Source organism: Hordeum vulgare, chromosome 6H (assembly GCF_904849725.1).
Source record: "Hordeum vulgare subsp. vulgare chromosome 6H, MorexV3_pseudomolecules_assembly, whole genome shotgun sequence".
In the NCBI taxonomy this organism is placed as follows: domain Eukaryota; kingdom Viridiplantae; phylum Streptophyta; class Magnoliopsida; order Poales; family Poaceae; genus Hordeum; species Hordeum vulgare.
This window is the reverse complement of record NC_058523.1, coordinates 558082781-558103491: the sequence shown is the minus strand read 5'-3', so window position 1 is coordinate 558103491 and position 20711 is coordinate 558082781. Positions and strand designations below refer to the sequence as shown.

The 20711-nt window shown below is 38.7% G+C and overlaps 2 protein-coding genes across 2 annotated transcripts; both read right to left on the bottom strand.

Moving 5' to 3' along the window:
* Window positions 1–304: 304 nt before the first annotated feature.
* On the bottom strand, window positions 305–1627 carry LOC123401777. Its single transcript, XM_045095630.1, has 5 exons — window positions 1517–1627; window positions 1220–1341; window positions 1030–1083; window positions 790–859; window positions 305–644 (listed from the first exon to the last, which is right to left on the bottom strand). Exons 2-5 carry the CDS (start codon window positions 1274–1276, stop codon window positions 595–597), a joined length of 231 nt encoding a protein of 76 aa, XP_044951565.1. The 5' UTR covers window positions 1277–1341; window positions 1517–1627; the 3' UTR covers window positions 305–594.
* A 12215-nt stretch (window positions 1628–13842) lies between these two features.
* Window positions 13843–19329, bottom strand: LOC123401254 (splicing factor 3B subunit 2-like). The gene is given in 20 exon segments (XM_045095004.1): window positions 13843–14187; window positions 14280–14349; window positions 14434–14525; window positions 14622–14661; window positions 14819–14877; window positions 14989–15082; window positions 15171–15316; window positions 15399–15461; window positions 15570–15689; window positions 15797–15898; window positions 16032–16118; window positions 16410–16502; window positions 16662–16739; window positions 16992–17026; window positions 17532–17577; window positions 17580–17639; window positions 18426–18488; window positions 18619–18744; window positions 18867–18980; window positions 19069–19329. Coding segments are annotated over 20 exon segments (1770 nt in total). The 5' UTR covers window positions 19279–19329; the 3' UTR covers window positions 13843–14115.
* Window positions 19330–20711: the final 1382 nt, after the last annotated feature.

Below are 20711 nucleotides of genomic sequence, written 5' to 3'. Positions count from 1 at the left end.
AGCCCTGATGCCTCTTCTTAGGTGAGTACAACACAATAATTTGCCGATACAGCTTCACTCACATGTTTCAGACTGACACTACCAGCTTAATTTGCAGTTCACAACTCTTACAGACAGCACCAACATTTAACATCGGATTCACAATAATCCAAGGACACCATCCAGAACATTAAAAGGAGAATTAAATGTTGCTTTGGTTCATCACATCCATCAGTAGCAGTGCACCGGCAATCGGATGATGGAATGAAAGATCAGTTAACAGCACTAAACCGAATGACAAGTCACACACAAGACTCCACCTGAATTTAGTAATCCACCTGACCACTTTGATAACAGAGCAATTGTCAAAGCACAGCAAGATGGCACTATAGTCTCATATCCATTCTCCATGTTCATAAAGAAATGATTCGCCTCGCACTCATAAACTAGCAACCAGCTTGTAACAACACCATTATTACACAGAAAGCTATATATATATATATAAGTTGCACGTTGTCTGGTACTCCTAAGACACTTGATTAGAGAGGATTGATCCGCAGAGGTGGATGAATGAAGTAGCACAAGTCACAGTTTCAAATTTGTTGTGGTGAACCTTCATGCCTGATCCAGCTTCTGCAGCTTCGCCTTAGCAGTATCAAGTTGCTCTGAATAAGAAATTGGAGAAAGCAGAATCATGTTATCACCATGAATGATGCACACATAAATAAAAGAAGACAACAATTAACACCACCAATTTCAACAACAACAACAACCACAACAAGAAAAGCGAGTGATGAGCATCGACCGTACTCTGTTGGGACGCCACGGCGGATTTGATGTCCTTGCGGAAGAAGATGTTGCAGGTCTTCTGGTACGCGGCCTGGGTGCAATCAGACAGGTGGTAAGTTGTCAGTTGTTACTACCTAGCAAGTATCAAGCCATCACACTAAAACAGCCCAATCGAGCATCGCCCAAATTCACGCAGAAATTTATCGTAAAAATAGCTCACCCGGGTCCGGGAGGAGGAGGAGGGATAATATATATACTTACCCTGGATGGAGGCAGGTTGTTGAGCTCCCCAATCGCCACTTGGTGCGCTCTTACCTGAACCGAATAACACACACATGCAGGTTATATAAGTACATCTCTTACTGTCGTCGAAGAAATCGAAAGAACAAGGACTGCATCAATGTAATGTAGAGAAACATCCATCAGGGGAGGGTACAGATGGCCCTAATACCTCCTTCATAAGCTCCATCTTCTTCATGTCCACCTCCTTCGCCTCCGCCGCCGCCATGTCTCGCCAGGTGCCGGAGGCGGAGGTCCGATTCAGCTTCAGGACACCTCAGTCACTACCGACGCCTGAACGAAAGGAACAAATCTGGTTCATACTCAATGAGAAGGACACTTAGATTAAGGAGAAGCAGAAGCAAGCGAGGATTCCAGGAGCTGCGGCTACGAGAAGGGAGAGGGGCGGGAGTTGGAGAGGGTTCTAGCACGAGGTTCCAGAGAGGGGGAGAGGGAGAGGAAGAGAGACCTGACGGAGTGGCGGCGGTGCGGAGGGGAGGGCGGAGGACGACGGCGCTGCGGGGACGAGTGCGGCGACCGGGCAAACAAGGGACGACGGGACCAAGAGACGGGCCGTGTCGGCTCCCATCAGGCCCTGCCTACCGGCCCACTACGGCCTGCCCTAAATGTCTCCAAACGAACATGAGTTCGGATATAATCCAGAGAGATTCAGGTCCGTTCATGAGTTCGGATATAATCCTGGAACACATAAAAATGTACACCATTATTCTAAAAAAAAGGGTCCATGAATATGAAGAAGTTCACGAATTTGAAAAGGCATTCATTAATTTGAAAAATACTAACGAATCTGAAAGAGAAAAAAAAACATGGATTTGAGAAAACAAAACCCGAACCAAACCTGTCTTGCCAAGACAAGAGAAAAACTGTCGAAAACTGGTGAGAAAAAAACCCTACATGATCTTAACCCACACTTTACTTTTCACTTTGATCATTTGCCACCCCCCGTAAGATTGACGGATGGGGTCGGGTCCACTTGCCATTGACATAATCGTATGGTAAATCATCAAATCCCTGATAAAATGTGATAAAAGATCAAAATCCCCCCTATTTGCCTCAAATAGACAGGCTGCACTTGGAGCGGGGTGCAAACGGCCAACCCTGTAATGTGCCAACATATGCCTATGCAGGGGTTATTTTAGATTTATAAATTTTGCTTTGTTTTTCTATTGTTATCTGCCTTTTGTATATTCTAGAAATTACAAATACATAAAAATGAATGTCTACTTGGAAAATATTCAGCATGGATGAAAAAATGTTTAGTATATTTCATAATGTTCAACAATTACTTAAAAGTGATACAGCATATACTAAAAATATCAACGTATTAGATAATGTTCACTGTCAATTTAAAATGGTTGCCGTGTTTAATGAAAATATTTCACATGCATTAAAAATAAATGCTTAAAAAAGGTTCCTGGTGTAGAAAAAAATAAGGGCAAAATAACTGGAAGGAACTAAACAAAAATAAAACTAATAAAAAGGAAGCAAAATACGCAACAGAAAAACTGAAGAAAAGAACACCGGAGTGGCACGCAAACGAAACAATAGAAAATAAACCAAAACAAAAGCAAAACAAATAAGACATTGCAGCAATGCAACAAATGAAATAGTAGGGAAAAAATAAAAGCTAAAAACCGACAAAGAACGCTTCAACAGGTTTTTTAGGGATCCCCACACTTTATTAATTCGAAGCATAGATCAAAGGGATACAACCAGTGGCATGCGGGTATAAAAGCCACAACTGGTGACCCGGATTAAATAAAATATATATTTTTTACAAGTTTTTGTGCCTTCTAGTTTGCTGCTCGGCCTTCAAATATGAAATCGCATCTAGCAAAACTTCCCCTCCTTTTATCTATTTCCTTGAAGATTGTGATATGCAGACATTCCAGACCTTGTTTGATATCATCCACGGTTGGTTTGCAGTCACAAGCGATCACTAGATTATTCATAGACTAATCAACAGCTAGTGCTAAGCCCCCGCAGCAAGCTAGGGCCCCAGGTGTTGTTGTAAACGATCGCTGAAGCTTCAACAGGTTAGCAAAAAAACAAGTGGAAAACGTCAAAGTGGATCAACCCAACTTGAATCACACTTGGGGGGAGTCACGACGAGACCTCCTAGTCGGCGCCTTAAGCGACGGCTAGCAGAACAGATGCTCACATACCTGCCTTTTCGCACGGCCCAGTATCACGGCTTCATTAAGAAAAACTAAGGGATGCTCGTCCCAAGGTCAAACGAAGCTGAGGAATGGCATCCACTGAAAACAAAAAGGCGACGACGATGCTTTCTTAGAAAAAGCAAAAGAAAATCCGAGAAATCGCAAAAAGGTAAAGGTTTGTGATTTTGAAAAACTTCATGGATTCAAAAGACACAAAGTAAAAAAGTTCACGAATTTTGGCAAAATATCAGGGATTTCAAAGGTAAACGATAATTTTGGCAAAAATCATGGATTTAAAAAAAATTGATTTTGGCAAAAATCATGGATATATATATATATAGCAAAAGGGCCCGTGCGTTACAACGAAAAAAAACACCATTTTTTATGATGATGACCACATTATGTTCATATCTCATCGCATGATTTCGAAAATTTGTTCACAAATGCAAGAAAATATTTCTTATTTTAATTTTATTCACAATTCACAAGTTGAAACAATGTTCATATTTTTTTTAAAATATCATAGTTGTCAAAAAACGTGGTAACTCAAAGATTAATTCTGAATATTAAGAAACATTTTTTTAAATATAATATAATATTCCGATCCACCCCGATAATTTATTCTTCAAAATTCACCCTGGTATATAATCGGAAAGACTCACAAGCATTACTGTTAAACTACATACATTCGATCAATCGTGAACATTTTTACAAATTTGGGAACCTTTTTAAAATCAAGGACATGTTTTACTATTTATAAACATTTTTTTAAAATTCCAAACAATATTTGATATTACGAACTATTTTCAAGTATTTTCTTGCGAATTGGCAAATAATTCACTTTTTGAATTATCAAACATTTTTTAATTGCATTAAAGAAATTTGTCAAAATGATGGACTTCTTATTTATTCACGAATGTTTTCTCGCAAATTACGATTTTTTTTAATATACAAACATTTTTACAGAAATCTCGAACAATTTTTGAATTCGCAAACATTTTATGTTTTATCAGAAATTTATATATATACTCCCTCCATTTCAAAATATAAAACATTTTATAGATTTCACTAGAAGACTACATGATTTTAGTGAATCTATACTCTAAAATATGTCTATGTACATCCGTATGTAATTCATAGTGCAATCTCTAAAAGGTCTTATATTTAGCAACGGAGGGAGTATAATTTTTTGAATTTAAAAAGTTTTTTGATTTATTTTAAATAGAAAAAATAAAAAGGGACAGATAAAAAATAATAATAATAAAAATAAATAGGCCCCCGCCCATGGGCTGGCCCAAATGGGCGTTCTGTTTCTTCTCCAGCTGGCAGAGCGTAGTATAGCTGGTCCCTATGCTTGGGCCGACCCATGCGACGATTCCCTGTAAAATGTTTTTTATAATTTATAGGTGGCATTGCTGAGTAATTTAAAACAATTTAAAAAGAAATTTTAATGACGTACCACAGAAGCAATAGGTGTTTTATCTCCCCCTATAATAATAAAGAAAATATGGTTTTTGGTCGTCCATCTTGAAAATTATCCGTAAAGTTTGCATAAATTACCCACCGTGCCACCGGTAAGTAATAAAAATGTTTCACAAAGCGAAAAATCCTGGACTGTGCCTGCCCATGTAAAAACGTCCTATATTACGCTGGGAGAATATCCATTTCTTTATTTGCAACATGTAAAAACGCTGGGAGAATATCCAGACTGTGCCTGCCCATGTAAAAACGTCCTATATAAATTTAAAATAAGAAACATTTTCTTGCATTTGTGTATAAAATTTCTAAATCAAGCGATGATATGTGAACATAACATGGTCACCATCATTGGAGATTATGTTTTTTTCCTTATGTGACAACGCACGGGCCATTTTGCTAGTATATATATATATATATACACACGTCCGTTTGGGACACCTAGGTGCCCAAGCATCTTGCCTACAGAATATTGGATTACATTGAGATGTGTGCATGTGTAATTAGTATTAGCAATAATGGGTCAACTCATTAGCTCCTTATTAGGAAATAACTATCACTAATTATTGATTGATATGGACACTTAATGCATAGATTAAACAAGGTGAAGAAAAAAATCAGCAATTAATGATCGTGCCATGCATGTTCCATGTAGGTTCCCAACTTTATTTCTTATATGTACACTTCTTTTTTCTTATATAAAATAGGAAGTCATATACATAATTAAATACTTAGGTATATCATCATTTTAGGTATAAAAGGTATAGTTTACTTTTGTCCCAATAGAAAAATACTTTTGTACGGATATGGTTACATAGCCAGGTATATATTTAGGGAAATTTTAGGTAGCCGGGTATATATGTATCCGTGTATGTACATAATTTCGTTAGTAGGTAGGTACCGAATACCAGTATTAGATAGTTAGGAAATAAATTATTGAGCATATACCTACCCACATATGTACGTAATCTTTTTGTCGGTGTGTCTTCAAGGCATATACTTGTATTAATAAATAATTTTTGTGCGTACAACATCTTAGGTATTTGCACATACTGAGTCACGTAAATCATATACCTAGCTAGTCACATACTAATTTATATATGCCTATACAAACAGTATACCTAGTCACGTACTAATGTTTTCATATACCTAATCAATATCTTATGTATATGTAAATTATACTCCCCCCGTCAGGAAATACTTGTCCTAAAAATGAATGTATCTAGACTTATTTTAGTTATAGATGTATCCATTTTATTCATTTCTAGGACGAGTATTTCCGGACGGAGGGAGTACTATTTTTGGGTGTATCTCCAATATGATTTATGGGTACGTCTCAAAATAATTTACGTGTATTCAAAAATATTATATCATTTCTTGGGTTATGTATTGTTCAAAGTATATCAACTTTGTGTACATCTCCAAATCATGCATGTATTGGAAAAGGGTATGGGGGAATGATGTCTTAGGTCCATTAACGAACAAAAAAATCATGTGTGAGTATAGGCATGCAACGCACATACGTAAAATTAAAAAGAATTATGTGTGGGTATATGTACGTAGGAAAAAAATCATGCATGGATATCAACATGCATCATATATATACCTAAAAGTAAAGAATAATTATGATGACATTTTGTATTATTTTGTCACCTTATTTTGTCTAGAAATATTAGTGTTAAAATGTGTGACCCTGCCTTAATTTTTTTAATACTAGATACCTTGAAAATTAAAACTTCAGAAAATGCATAATATACATTGTAAATATACATGCAAACATTTGCAACGATGTTTTGTATTATTTGGTCATATCTAATACCTGAAAAAAATCAGAACGTATATACAAACACTTTTTATTCAGAAAGGAATCATTGCTAGCAAATCAGTAGTATAGTTTTTTAGAAAGCAATCATTGCCTTTAGTCATAGTGCATGCAAGTAAAATTTGGAAAGTTATGTATCGTGGATTGTACGTCATGCATCATGAATATCATCTGCTATATATATATATATATATATATATATATATATATATATATATATATATATATATATATATATATATATATATATATATATATATCAGACATTTATTACGTAATTTATTTAAAGTGTTAAATGTTTATGCAGTGTAAAAAATTCTTCACATAACTTTTATGAAATGTTCATGGAGTTAAATTAGGAGTGTTGTAACCTGTTGTCCTTACAATAAGAATGGGATGCCTTGGTATGTTTGTTATGCATGATCCCCATTCTCGTGCAATCACCTCAACTTCGCTTAACAGTGTGACCATCCTATGTCTCAAAAAAACTCCATATAAAACATTTTGGAGTGGGTGTCAACCAACTCCATATAAACTCATCAAGAGCCAAATGTCCTTAGATAAACTTCATAACATACATTAGTCTCGCTAACCACATTGTCATTAACACCAAAATACCATCAAGGACTAAACGCACTTTCAATTTAATATGTGGTTTCTTATTAAAATAAATCTCATTTCAATAACAAGCTCAATTCAAACACAACTTGCCCAACATTTTATTGAACCAACATAAACATGTAAACTACATTTGACCAAAGCTAAAGCATCATGCGAGCTATTAAATGATAATTTTCACATAAAATCATTATATATTATATTATATCTATATATAGCTATTAGTAGAAACCACGTCTGGGATATTTGTAAAATTGTATGCTTTATGTATCTATCTTGAGATATTTAAGAATATTAAAATATGCACCACAACGCACATACATACACTATAATTTGGCGTGATTTTTATTTAATAATCTATGGCGCTATGAGATAACATCATTTTTTTCATTTTCTAATGTTTAAAGGGTCCAACATGTTTTTAAGAAACATTATTTGAGGACAAAATAAAAAATTTGTGGCTACATGATACAGTTTACTTTGAGTATGGTGTGTGTGTGTGTGTGGTGTAGCTTCCAAAAATAGGTCTTACAAATTTTATAATGTTATAAAATAAGTATGAAAGTTTAGTACAAATGTTATATGTTTCAGCTCGCTTCAAGTCTAATATTTGGATTGTAAGTACAGATAAACTGCCAACCTATTGGTCTTGAAATTGCGTTATATCGATTAGAGGGGGGGTGAATAGCCGATTTTTATGAATTCGTCACTGATGAATTTTCCTCTCAGGAAATTGCTAAGTAATGAACTACTTGCAGCGGAATAAGTACTCAGGCGTATGCATAACATGACAAAAGTATGTTCATCATGATGGAATGAAACAAACACTTAGCATGAGTAGCATGACCAGGATAAGCATGTGAAGAACAAGTGATGTGAAGAATTTGAGATGAGAAAATTGTGAAAGTTATCAACAAAATTCTTCAAACAGTAACGATCAATTTCATCAACACGTAAATGATGAAATACAATGGTTGAGGAAATAGAACCATGTACTCGGTGAAGACAATGATTTGATGACCCAGTTCCAACTGTTGTGACAGTCGTACGTTTGGTTTGGAGCGGCTTGGTATTTAAATCAAAGGACACACAGTCCCAGAACATTTAGTCCTTACCGTATTCTCCTTGAGCTAAGGACACAGGGTCCTCGCCCAACACTCGTGGTAAGTCTTCAGGGCAGGGTTCCAAACCCTCACAAACTTGGTCACTCGACAATCCATAATTTACTGTTGGATGCTCTAGGCTAGTGACGCCTAACCGCCTGAAAGATGCACAGTCTTCAAAGGTAACAAGCTCGGTTCCACACATGAACAATCTCTTCAATGACGCTCAATCACTTTGGGTTTTTGGGTTTTGTTTGGGTATTTGGGTTTTTTCCTTATTGATGATTTCTCTCAAAGTCTTCACACGATGGGATGCTCTCAAATGACAAGTGTCAAGTTCTTTCTCGGAGCAGCCAACCAGCTAGTGGTTAGGGGGCGGCTATTTATAGTCGGGGAGCAATTCCGACAAGATTTGACATAAATGCGCCAATGATATGGTTCTTATGTGGATAAGGTTTGGGGACAGCTGGCGCGCGACGCAGCAACGGTAGGAACTTTCAAGCTGTGAAAGTCCTCATGTCTCTCATGTTCCTCACTTGTAGGCAATTCGCACTGGCGAAATCCTAACTTCTCATCTAGAGCAATTTCCTCACAGACCAGAAGATCTTCGTATCTGTCAATGAAAAAATTGACTAAACTGTAAAAGAGTTCCAAAGGCTTCACTCGAAGGATTGGGCATGTGTAGGCTTTGAGATGAGCATCACTTCGAAACTTTTACTTAGTTTTACCTCGACCCCCTTTAACAGTACGGTGTTCCTATGACTCAAAAGAAAGAAAATGAAACTACGAAAACAAAAGTCTTCACACTTCAAAGTCCTCGCATCAATATCTTTAAGGACACACCAATTTCCTCACTTTCAAAATCTTCAGGAAAGTATCAAAGTCTTCAGTTGAAGACATTCATTTCTAGGGGTCGATATTCTTCGAATAACTCAAACTCCTCGACGACTTATAGAGATTGTCTTGAAGAATTTCGCTAAGTGTTCTTGACTTAGGTTCCACAGTTGTGTAGATCCAAAAATTCACACAGTTGAGGAATTTTTTGAAGAAAAATATGAAGTGAAATAAATCAAGCGAACTAAGCGTAGGAGGTGTTCATATGATGAATCTGTTGAGGAATAAGCACTTTTTGAAGATTTTATGAAAACACAAAGATCTACAAGGGCATCAAAATTAGATTTTAATTACCCTTGCTGAAGAACACGACGAACACGAAGAAGTGGAGGAGAAGTTCGTTAGTTTAGATCTTCTGCTCCCTAACTCGGTGACAGAAGACACCTATGGCGGCGGAGGAGTGAAGATGCACGCGACCAGCGGGAGTACGACGACAGGGAGGTCGAGGCAATGAAATTCTTCCTCTCCGGTGGCAATGATTTCTAGCATCGGCGCTAGGTTTGAGCTTCGAGCGGTGAAGAATGAGATCGAGAGGAAGAGAGTTAATGTAAGGGGGTGAAGACGTATTTATAGCCGAGGTGAAAACGGTCCCGTCTGAAGTTTTTGGACCAAATTTCCCCTGAATCTTCTTCTCCATGCGACATCTGTCATGCACGTATAAAGATGTGGAGTTAGTGAGGGATCGTGGGTTATCGAGTCATGGAAAGTGGGAGCGGTTTGAGCGGCAATGGCCGAAAAAAATTGATAATATATTTTTAAAGATCTTGTCCGCAAATTCTTCAGCTGACAAGGACTCGGTGAAGACTTTGAACGAGTTCAATTAGAATGCATATGAAGAATTTGAGAGGGGGAACGGGTCCGATCACATTCACTTGGAAGAAAACCCAGTTTGAAGACTTATAGCAATAAGTGAATGTTGTGGACTTTGAAAGCTCACATATAAACATATATAAGTATATAGTCAATGAAGAACACATGTTGAAAAAGTTTGAAGAATTTGAACTTCTGAGAAATTTGCAAACTTTGAGGAATTTGAAAATTCGAAGAATTTCTAACAATTTCAACTTTCAAGAATTTCAACTGTGATTGGTGGCGTAACCCACCATAAACATCCTATAGTATGGAACAATAAAAAATTATAGAAATGTTGGAGACATATCAGAGTGTTAGGACCGAGAGTATATCGATCGGAGGGGTGAATGGGACAGTTAAAAAATAATCCGAAACTTTAGACCTGACCCAAGCAATGCAGCCGAAAAGATATATGAGTACTACCGAAGGAGAATATATAGGATTATGCACGAGGAAGCTCGTGGAGGCGAAGATCAATCAAGCCTTTCAAAAAAGGAAATGATAATCTTCCGAGTATAATAGCACACATCTTTCAAAATAAAAATAGTAGTACAGAAGGAAAGCACGATGAACAACATATAAGGACAATGAATAACCATACTTTGACACGACACAGATAGACTAACAGATAGGCAATAACAGATAGATAGCTGATCAAAGAAAACTATGAGAACGCAGAGCACGAAAGTAAATTACTGAAGGAAATGCAGTTGAATAAAATGAACCGGTGGTGCTCGATGGCGACACATGATTTTGTGGACCAATTCACTCTTCTGTGAAGGAGCTACGTCTAGTTGGAGGCTCTTATGATTGAACACGGGAGAAAACCTATCTCTGTCCTATTCTCCTTCAACATGAATTAGTTGATTAGACTTGGGTTGATTTCACTCGGGATAGATACTTATCGTGATCTCCAAACCTTCGACAGACTTTTTCGTGAACCTCGATTACTCTTAGTTGTTTAAGACTTTCTTGGTGAAGATAATTACTCTTCGACACTCAAGTCGACACATATCTGTCTAGAGAGTTTGTAACTCTCAAGAGTAATAAGTACAAGAACACTAACTTAGATCTATGGTGATTCTCAACCACTATCTAAGTTTAGGCTTTTGATTTTCTCTCGGTGAATCTTAAACTCAAACCTCTCGAGAGGGGTTATCAATCAATCTTCTTAGAATCTTAAGCGAAGCAGCCAACAAAAGCGGGATGGCTATTTATAGCCGCGACCTTCCTAGATGGGAAATGATCATTTAGGACACGCGGTCCGGCCAATGGCTAACCGACACATTTCCAACATTCGGAATTTGAGCGCAACGATAACATTTCTTGAGGAACACAGAATGTTAACTCCTCGGTCTGAGAGATGTCTCTCACGGCCCAGAAGAACATTGTCCATGGTTATCGAGTAATCTTTCGGAGCACAAAGAAATTTTTCTCAAACTTTCATAGGTTTTGGCTAAGCATCACAACAAATTTAAGCATCGAGAACCAATACCCCCTCTTAACATTACAATGATCCTATGACTTAAAAATAGGAAAGAACAGTGAAACCAATGCCACACCTCTGCTTCGTCTCAAATCTCCTCGATTGCAATCATTCTTCTTCGGACATCGGAATGAATATTGCTTTGCATCAGCAATAATTTGAAGGGGTTAACTCTTCGAAACATTATTCTTGGTACAATTTCTTTTTAAATTGTATATCTTTCTTCTTTGCAACGTGGATATAAGTTGGTGAAGTCTTTCGAACTTCATGATAGGATATAGCATTCTTCTTTGTACTCTAGGAACTATTTCTCTCTGTGTGCACTAGCAAACAAACGAGTCCCTTACTATTATTGTCAATAATCTCCAAAACACAAGGGGGCAAGATATTGCACCAATAATCTCCCCCTTTCGGATGATTGTTGAAAAAATAGAAAGCGCCAAGGAGTAGATAAAGGGTAACCGATAGAATGTGGAAGATAAAGTCTAATATCATAACCGAAGATTAATTACGCAGTCCCCTGAGTGTATGCATTAAACTGATGAATTTGTAAGTCCTAATATCCTGCATGTGTTAGTGTAAAAAAGTGGGGTGAAATAAATCTTCAGGAGAGAGAGATTTTCACTGATATATTATTCGATCGAAGAAAAATGATAAAGAAGACTCAGTGAATTCTAAGGAGTTTGGTTCCTGCAAGTTAGCCTTTGAAAGAGTTGAAATAAGAACAACGAAGACAATGAAATGATTTGTCGCAAAACCATAGAATGAATTCTTTCTCAGAATTTCACACATGTATTTCATGCACATCTCCGGAAGAGTTTCTCCTGGAAGGATGACAACAGATGGCATAGCAAAAGAATATTATAGAAACATTTCAGAGTTGATAGTTACGACCACTGAATTTTGACTCACCTTTAAAATAGGTAGACGAGAGTAGCGGTACTATTGCGGGGAGGAGAATTACTAACATTACATGACAAAAAATTTACCAATACCACATGTGGTAAAGAATCTATCGGGCCAGTACCAATCCAGGTCATCGTCCTAAGCAAGCTACCATCTAGTCTAACAAATTTAGCTAAGCTATCGCCAACCTTATTTTGATTGTGATTTACATGGGTAACACAGGAATCATGAAGAGACATAAAAGTGTCTAATCTCTCTAACTATAGAAGAATAAATTGATCTATCAAGATCCGAAGCTTGAATCGACTTGACAGCGACGATAGAGTGCATTTCAACTATAGTTGACAAGTCACTCCTTCGAATGGCAATAGACCGTTTCAGCGACAGCGATGACTAGTCACCACTAAAAGCATTCGATTTAAGCATGAGATTGGTGGAGGCACAAAGGAGATGAAAATAGCTTAGTTGCACCGTTTTCATTATCAGCAAGAAATAACTATCTCTAAGCCGACATAGCGGTAGTTTGACTTGTCCATGCTAGAAAGATACTTCCACCGTTCCTAAATATATGTTTTTTTAGATATTTTATACTAAGGGCTACATACGAAGCAAAATAAGTGAATCTATACTTCAAAGTATATCTATATACATTCGTATGTAATCCCCTTGTAAAAGCTTTTAAAAGACTTATATTTAAAAATGGAGGGAGTACAAATGTATCCAGCCAGTTACACACGTTAGACAAGAGTGGATTTATTGCCCCCAAGCTCCATGGAGCATCGTTTTTCTAAATGAAGAATGAAAAAAATAAATCATATTATGATGTTTCAAAAAACTCTAGGAAAATATACATGAAATTGAGATGTACACTACATTTATCTAAAGTTTCATGATCAAATATGCTTTGGTGTGAACTGTAAAAAATATAAAATGACATGAATCCTTTTTGTCATTTTACATGCAAATTTACGGAGATGTAATATACATCCCTAGATTCTTGTGTCAGTTTTTAGAACTTGGAAATATGATAATTGTATTTATTTTTTTAAATCAGGGCTCCATGGATCCTGAAATCCGAAAGCAATTTCCAATGTTAGTCTAGCAAGGTAGACTTGGCCCAAACCCAGCCTTTTTCGACCCAACTATTATGGGCAACTCAACTCATTTTTTTCCATGTCAAACATTATTTGAGCCAAGACGGAATCGAACTTGATCTCAAGCATTTTTTACAGCCTAGCCATACAAGCAATATTATTTAGACACATCAGAACATATCAATTATAGCATTTTCTTGTGAGCGCTTAAAAATATGATGGCACCTTCATCTCTCACAACAAGAGCCTCATTTGTCCAGGAAAACTATGCCCTAAAGCATCTTATTCCCCAACACTCATAGCTCTCTTCTCAGATGAGTACTAGTACAAAACAGTGATTCAATGATACAGCTTCACCTGCAGGTTTCAGAATGTGCAATTCAGCACTTAACTTATCATTACTCTTCATGACAGCAAAGGATTAATGCTAGCTGTTACATTTAACATCACAAGTTGTTCTCATGCATGGACCACAGCTTCACTTCCTTTTTCATCTGGTCTTCTCATCCAGCACTTCAACATTTGCCAGAGGCTAAGTATACATACACAGCTTAATTTAGAGTACAGGCTACAGGAAGAAATGGAAACATCCTCCTCCTGGGAAAACGGAAGAGTAACCGTAACAAAACGAGGCCGTCTAGAACTTGAAGTCCTTCTTTTTGGAAGATTTCCCGTCCTTCTCGTGCTTCCTCTTCCTCTTGCTCGCGTTCTGCAGAAATGGGAGGAAAACAGGGTTCAGCTCGATGAAAGTTGGTATTTGCTTCTAGCTCAACAGACACAGAAGACTGCTCGTTAACGTACCTCCGCCACCATGTCGCTGAAATCTTCCTTCTGGTTCCGTAGCTTCTCCTCCTCACGGGCTTCTTCGTACCTGTTTCATCATTTTAAAGGGAAGGCGTTAACGTTTGCTACTGACAGGCAAAGCTTGGAAGACGCGAGGGAGAAGTGATCTTACTTGGCTGCCAGAACATCGTCCATAACTTCGAGCTCTTCGGGATGTATGGTGACGTCCACTTTGTCAGACTTTTGATTCTTGAGAAGATCAACCTGCAAACGAGGACCACAGAGGTGTGTCAATGAATCATCGAGCATGCACGGTATGGAAATGCTTGTATACTTGGTGCAAGGAATGTAAAAGCTCACCCTTTTAACCCCAGCTTTATCCTGTGCCCCAACCACATACCTGCAAAAATAGCAACATACAAAATGAGTTCCACATATGATTGAAACAGGAATCCATCAGAAATTATTGATATAAAATGAGTTCTCCGTATGGCTGAAACAGGAATCCATTGCAAAAAATATTGTAGAGGTGACTATGTTGTATTATAGTTGCATACGTATGGCTTGATCCATAGAGGGTTCCTGGTGCGATTTTCTCCTCCTTCTGCTCAAGAACCTTCAGATGAAAAAGAACAAATTGTTGGTTATGAACTGCAATAAGACAAACTAAAGATCCACATAACAATACTTGGCCTGAAATGCCACAAAACTGAAGCTAAGCCCTTACCTGGTATAACTGCTTATCTGTTGGCCTTTCAGACTCTTTCCTCTGTTGCTTCCGGAGATCAATGACATCAGGTGTTTCCACGCCAGTGGGAGTGCTATCAACAGAAAAAGAAGAGGAGTCATAAAATAGTTCTTTTAGAGAAGAACCTAAGCTAGTCATCAAATAATTATTATAGAAAGAACCTTGACATGGTGTCGACAGACTGCATGCCAGCTTCCATGTCTTCATCTTCCATTAGCTCCTCTTCCTCTTCCTCGTCGTCATCTTCCTCCTCTTCCTCTTCCTCCTCCAAGTCTCCCCAATGCTTGCTGCGGTCAACAGGCTCCTCCTAGAATACAATGAAACACAACAGTTAACTAACTGGTAGAGCTGCAGTTCAATTTCAAGGAAAATTAGGTGATCAAACATACATCATAATTAGGTTCATCCAGCTGTAGGATACCAAAAACATCTCCGTAGAGGGGGCGTCCATGCTGTTAGCCAAAACAAATAAATTAGATCAGGAAAGAAATTTATCTTCATCACAGAAGCCGCATTTAACTACAGCCAAGCCCATGGAAAGCATATTTGTTGTAAATTACCTCATCCACAGGAGGCTTTCCCCATTCCCCGGGCCGGTAACCAAAAGTAGCACCAGGAGGAATTGGGGCATTCAGACCAGGAATCTTTAGCGAAGGGTAGGAGGGTGGAGGACCATATCTCTGCCAAAAATTATTTGATGTCAGTTGATACAGTTGGCCAACAACAAGAGATCAATCAAGCAGAAGACCAGCTGCCTGTAGTTTTTTCTTCTTAAAAAGAACAATACCTGCATGTTTATAAGCCATGGAGGCGGTGCACCTTCTGGCATACCAAGAGCTTCTTTAAGTTCTCGGGATAGCATACCTGGTTTCATTTCCCTAAGCTTGACCTGTTGAGTTCATACATGTATTATTCTTGGTGAGCGAGGTTTGAGAACAGACATATGGATGTCCCAGACAATTATCAATTATCAATTATCTCTGTTTCTGACATTAAGAATAGAACGAAGCAAAAAAAAATACCTCAAACTCTTTCCCTTCGTAGTAAAGGTCACCATGACTAGTCAATTTGGGTTTTGTTTGATATTTGAAGAAGGCGTCATGTAAAACCTGCACACAAGAAAATTACAGTGAGACTTGCATTCCTGCACATTCAGAAGTTAACTCATGTCTAAAATTTGAACATATGGAAGAAACACATCGTATTTATCAGCTATGATATTTTCACGTGTACACTATCAATATTAGTGCCTAAGTGGCAGTTAATAAAGCACCTGGCAAACCAGATATGCATGTAGAGAAGTGCTCTGTATCCATCTTGCACATTATGTAGAAAACACAAATATATATGCGTGTGCTTCTACGTGCAACTCAGATTGGCCTCAACAGAAATTAACTGACCTGATAATCTATATCCATCTTGCCCATTTTTGGCTGCATACGCTCCCGCTGCTTCTGCTTCAACTTTTTGCTATCCTCTTTCTCGATATATGCCTGAAAATGCATTTGGAAAGTTACTTACGGTTGGTCCATCTTGCCCATTTGCGGAATAAAAATTATAGTGCCAACAAAACTAACTCCCAAAGTTACCAAGTTGACAACGGAGATACAATGTCCATATCATTGCTACAAAGGACCAAGATATTAAGATACCTGTCTTATTTTTTCTATTCCAGTCGCAGCAATGAAGTCAGGAAGTTGGAACGGTTGTTTTTCAATACCTCTCTTGCCCTGAAAGAAACAGCATGGTGATGTCAAATCTATTCGACAAGATATAGATAATATGAAGCAAAGCATAATTTCATGTATTGGAGATATAAAAAAACTGCAAGGCAAGTGATATACTTGTATACGCAAACAAAGGAGGACCAAAGTCAAAGATCCTAGATAGACCAAAATCTCCTTCAAGGAGATGCCTAGCATGAATCAACTAGATGAAATAACTTTAGCATTTATACTACAGTAGTCACTCAAGTTCGGTACCACCAAGACCTTGCTCCCAGGAAGTTGCAGCATCCCTGCAAGAATTAATTATCTGTATAAGAGGGAGGGGAAAAACCTTATCGACTTTATGCTCCCTCCCCTCTCCTAATAAGACCCACCCCATGGTACTGCCATGGCACTTTGCAATGAGTTACACTAGCATATCCGTGCTGGCCCGAACAGTTGCAGTTATGGGCTTACACTTTTCGATGATGCAAGGATAAACCCCAAGTGTGCTCGACATTAAGTGAATTCGGGCCTGGCATATTAAGTCTGTCCCTTTGCCCTTATGTTTGTTTGGAAAAAAAAATCTGTAACAAGACATGAAATCATGCAGTGTTTGTTCAATGACAGATATTAATTGAGGGAGATGCTCCAACACTTTTATTCGCAGAAAACTGATGGTCTGTTTGCATCTGCCTACCACTCCACTACTAACAACACTATTATGATTGTGTGGTTTATTTCTCAGAGGTGCATCCAAGTACTCATTACGAAATTATGCAGAACAAGATTATTCATGGTACATGTATTACAAACCTGCAAGAATTTCCTCTTTTGAGACCAGTGCCTTGGGACAGGTACTGTGTTCCTGTAAGACTTCAGATAGACAAGTAACTTGGGGTCTGATGCAGTCGCATCCCAAACCTGGCAGGAGGAGCATAATTGCATCAGTTGAAGCTAATCCATAAACAATTTAACACTGCTAATGGCAATGAGTTAAAGAATATTGCACACAACAAATAGTTTAGTGACATTATCTCATCTTATGTTCACACCACCAACACAAGCTGTCATGGCCTTTAATAAGAGAAATACTCCCTCAATATTTCTTTACAGTGTAAGAGTAATACTTTATAGTGACCTAAACGCTCTTATATTTCTTTACAGAGGGAGTACATTGCTGGCACATTTTTCTAGCAACCAAGCCTAAGATAAAGTTCCTAAGTTGCCGTGAACCTTACTACGGATTATTTACTCGGATAAAACAGGAAGCTTACATAATTTCAAACACATCCTCGCTAACAAAGTGCTGCAGCCAATGGAAACTGCATGACCAGAACAGAATGATACATGACTTGAAACAAATTCTTCAATGTAATTTTAGTTATATCAATATAAGGTAATGGTATAAGTTGCTAGAGCAGTTCTCTAGGAATCCAGCCTAACATAACCTTTTAGAGTTGCATGACCAGATAACAATGGTACGCGACTTTAAACAAGTTCCGAGTGCAATTTGAGTTATATCAACTAGAGATCATTGGTAGTGGTCAGATCACATTAGCATTGCCAACCTATGGCAATGCAAAACACTAGACGGGCAAGTGCGGTGGGATAGGATGCTGTGCAATACATCCTTTCAAAGTAATCCGGGGACACCAGACTGCCAGCACACCTGGTTCACAACAAAAGAAAAGGAGGGGGGTGGCTTACTTCGACAACGTCGGGCCTGTTGCATATCTGCTTCAGCTCCGCAATCTTCATCCTTTGCTCCAGCTACAAAGCACAAACCAAAACAGCAAAATTCACGCTTAGCGCCTTGTACGAAACCACAACAACAGCTCATGAAAGAACAGGTAATTCAACAATCACGCAGAGACACATAGAGAGAGAGAGAGAGGCAAACCTTTTTCTTCTTGTTGGAGATGCCCCCTTCCTTCTTCTTCTGCTGGGTCTCCTGCTCGTCGTCGTCCGAGTCAGACCCCGACCCCTTCTTCGCCGCATCGGCGGCCTCGTCCTTCTTCTCCCCATCCTGCCAGCACAACACCAGCAACCCTACTCGTCAGAATAATTCAGATTGCACTGTGGAGCGCCTAGAACTAGAGAGAGATACATAGGTAGGGTTTTGCTTTGCTAATCGACGGGCTCCCGTACCTCGGCGGCGGGGGGCTCCTTGAAGGTGAACTTGTCGAAGATGCTCTTGAAGTCGGCGAGGAGGCCGTCGGCGAGGTCCGGCTCCTCCGGCACGTACTCCACCTCGATCTCCACCTGCGCGCACAACCAAGCGAGCGTCAGAGAGACCGTCGCCAGCCCCACCCGAAGAAATCCTAGGGGCGCCAGGCGCGCGTCCACTTACCGGGGGCTTGGAGTCGGGCTTCTCCTCGTCGGCATCTGCGGCCGCGTCGGCGTCCGAGGCAGCAGCGTCGGACGCGGGCGCCTTATTCTTCTTCTGCTTCCGGCGGCGGCGGCGGCGGTCGCTCTCGCGCGACTTCTTCTTGTCGGCGGCGGGGGCGGGGGCCGGGGCCGGGGCCCCGTTGGCGTGGTCGGAGCTAGGGTCGGCGGCCATGGCGGTCGGCGATGGGGAGGGGAGGAGGAGGGCTCCGAGGTCAAGTAAAGTTAGCCAGAGCGGTTCTGGGTCGTTCTGCTGGCCTGTGAAGGCCCAAACTTCTTGGGGCCAGTTCGTCGCGGATGATGGGTCTGGCCCAATTAGCAAGGCTCCTCGCCCTTCCGGTTTTCGGAGGTATCTGAACCTTCCTAAAAAAGTTTTATCATTTTTCCTGTATTTTTTCGATTCTTTCTTCTTCTTTTTTTCCTTTTTCTTTCCATATTTCGTTATATATTTTTCCTTTGTCTTCACTTCTTTAGCCAACATTTTTAAAATGAATTAACATTTTTTAAATGGTTTTTGAATCGCAAACCACTTTTGATTTCATGAAGATTTCTTCATATCACGTTTTTTTTTGAATATGTGGTCGTTTGCTAAAATTCGGAGACATTTTTTCAAATTCAGGAACATGTTTTGAAAATCCATGGACATTTTTTAAATCATGACTTTCTTTCAAAATAAAATGTGAACATTTTTTGAAATATGGGGATGTGGAGTATTTGAGCTCAAGCTCAAATGAACCTACATGAACAGTGAAAGCAAGAAAAAACAAAATATTCTGAAAAACAGTTGGTGAACTTTGACAAATGTTTTTAATGCTTCGAAATTTTCATCATGAGCTCACATTCGAGGAAGACTTGGCAAAAAAAACGATGCTCTGAAAATGATACTTTCGAAAGCATTTTGGAACACCTACTATGTTTTCTTGTTTTGCCGTGCCTTTAACAAATGTGATCTCATGATGAAAATTTACAAGCATTTAAAACATTTGTCAAAGTTCGGCACAAAAAATAATTCAAAACTCTTTGATTTTTTTTGTTTTTTGTTTTTTACTTTTCATGCGGGTTCAAATGAGCTTGAGCTCAAAAGGGTTTTTTCCATATATTTTCAAATTTGTGAACATTTTTTGAAAACTGATCGACATACATTAGAGTTTTGCAACCAATTATAAGATGACGGGCACTAAGGCCCTGTATGAGTATGGCTGATGTCTATGTGAACTATCGCCCTGCAAAAAGACATTTTTGGTTATCCATTGAGTTGATGTATAGGTTAAAAACAAAATAATATTTGACCAATGGACAAAATTTGGTTATTACCAGCCTGAATTTGCTCGGGATAACCATGTAAACAGCAAGCTAGGGCTTGGAGCCTGCTTCTTTACTTTTCTCCGCTATTAATAAACAAGCCAACAAAAACTTTTCTACGCGCATCCCATTAAATGCCCCACAACACACACCAACCAATCAACATCTCATGATTAAGTCCAAAAAACTCAATCTAACAGCCATCATTCATCTAACACCTCCACGGTGTGGTCTTAGCAAATTTCAATGACTGGTCGTACTCCATCATCTCACAATCTTTCAATCAAAAACCAAAACGACGTCCCC

Excerpts from the sequence above, each read along its gene's own strand:
- LOC123401777 (XM_045095630.1), bottom strand. The coding sequence starts at position 1,276 with ATGGCGGCGGCGGAGGCGAAGGAGGTGGACATGAAGAAGATGGAGCTT. Across the intron at positions 1,084-1,219 it reads AGATGGAGCTTATGAAGGAG|GTAAGAGCGCACCAAGTGGC; the intron begins GTATTAGGGCCA and ends TATTCGGTTCAG. Across the intron at positions 645-789 it reads CGCCGTGGCGTCCCAACAGA|AGCAACTTGATACTGCTAAG; the intron begins GTACGGTCGATG and ends TTTCTTATTCAG.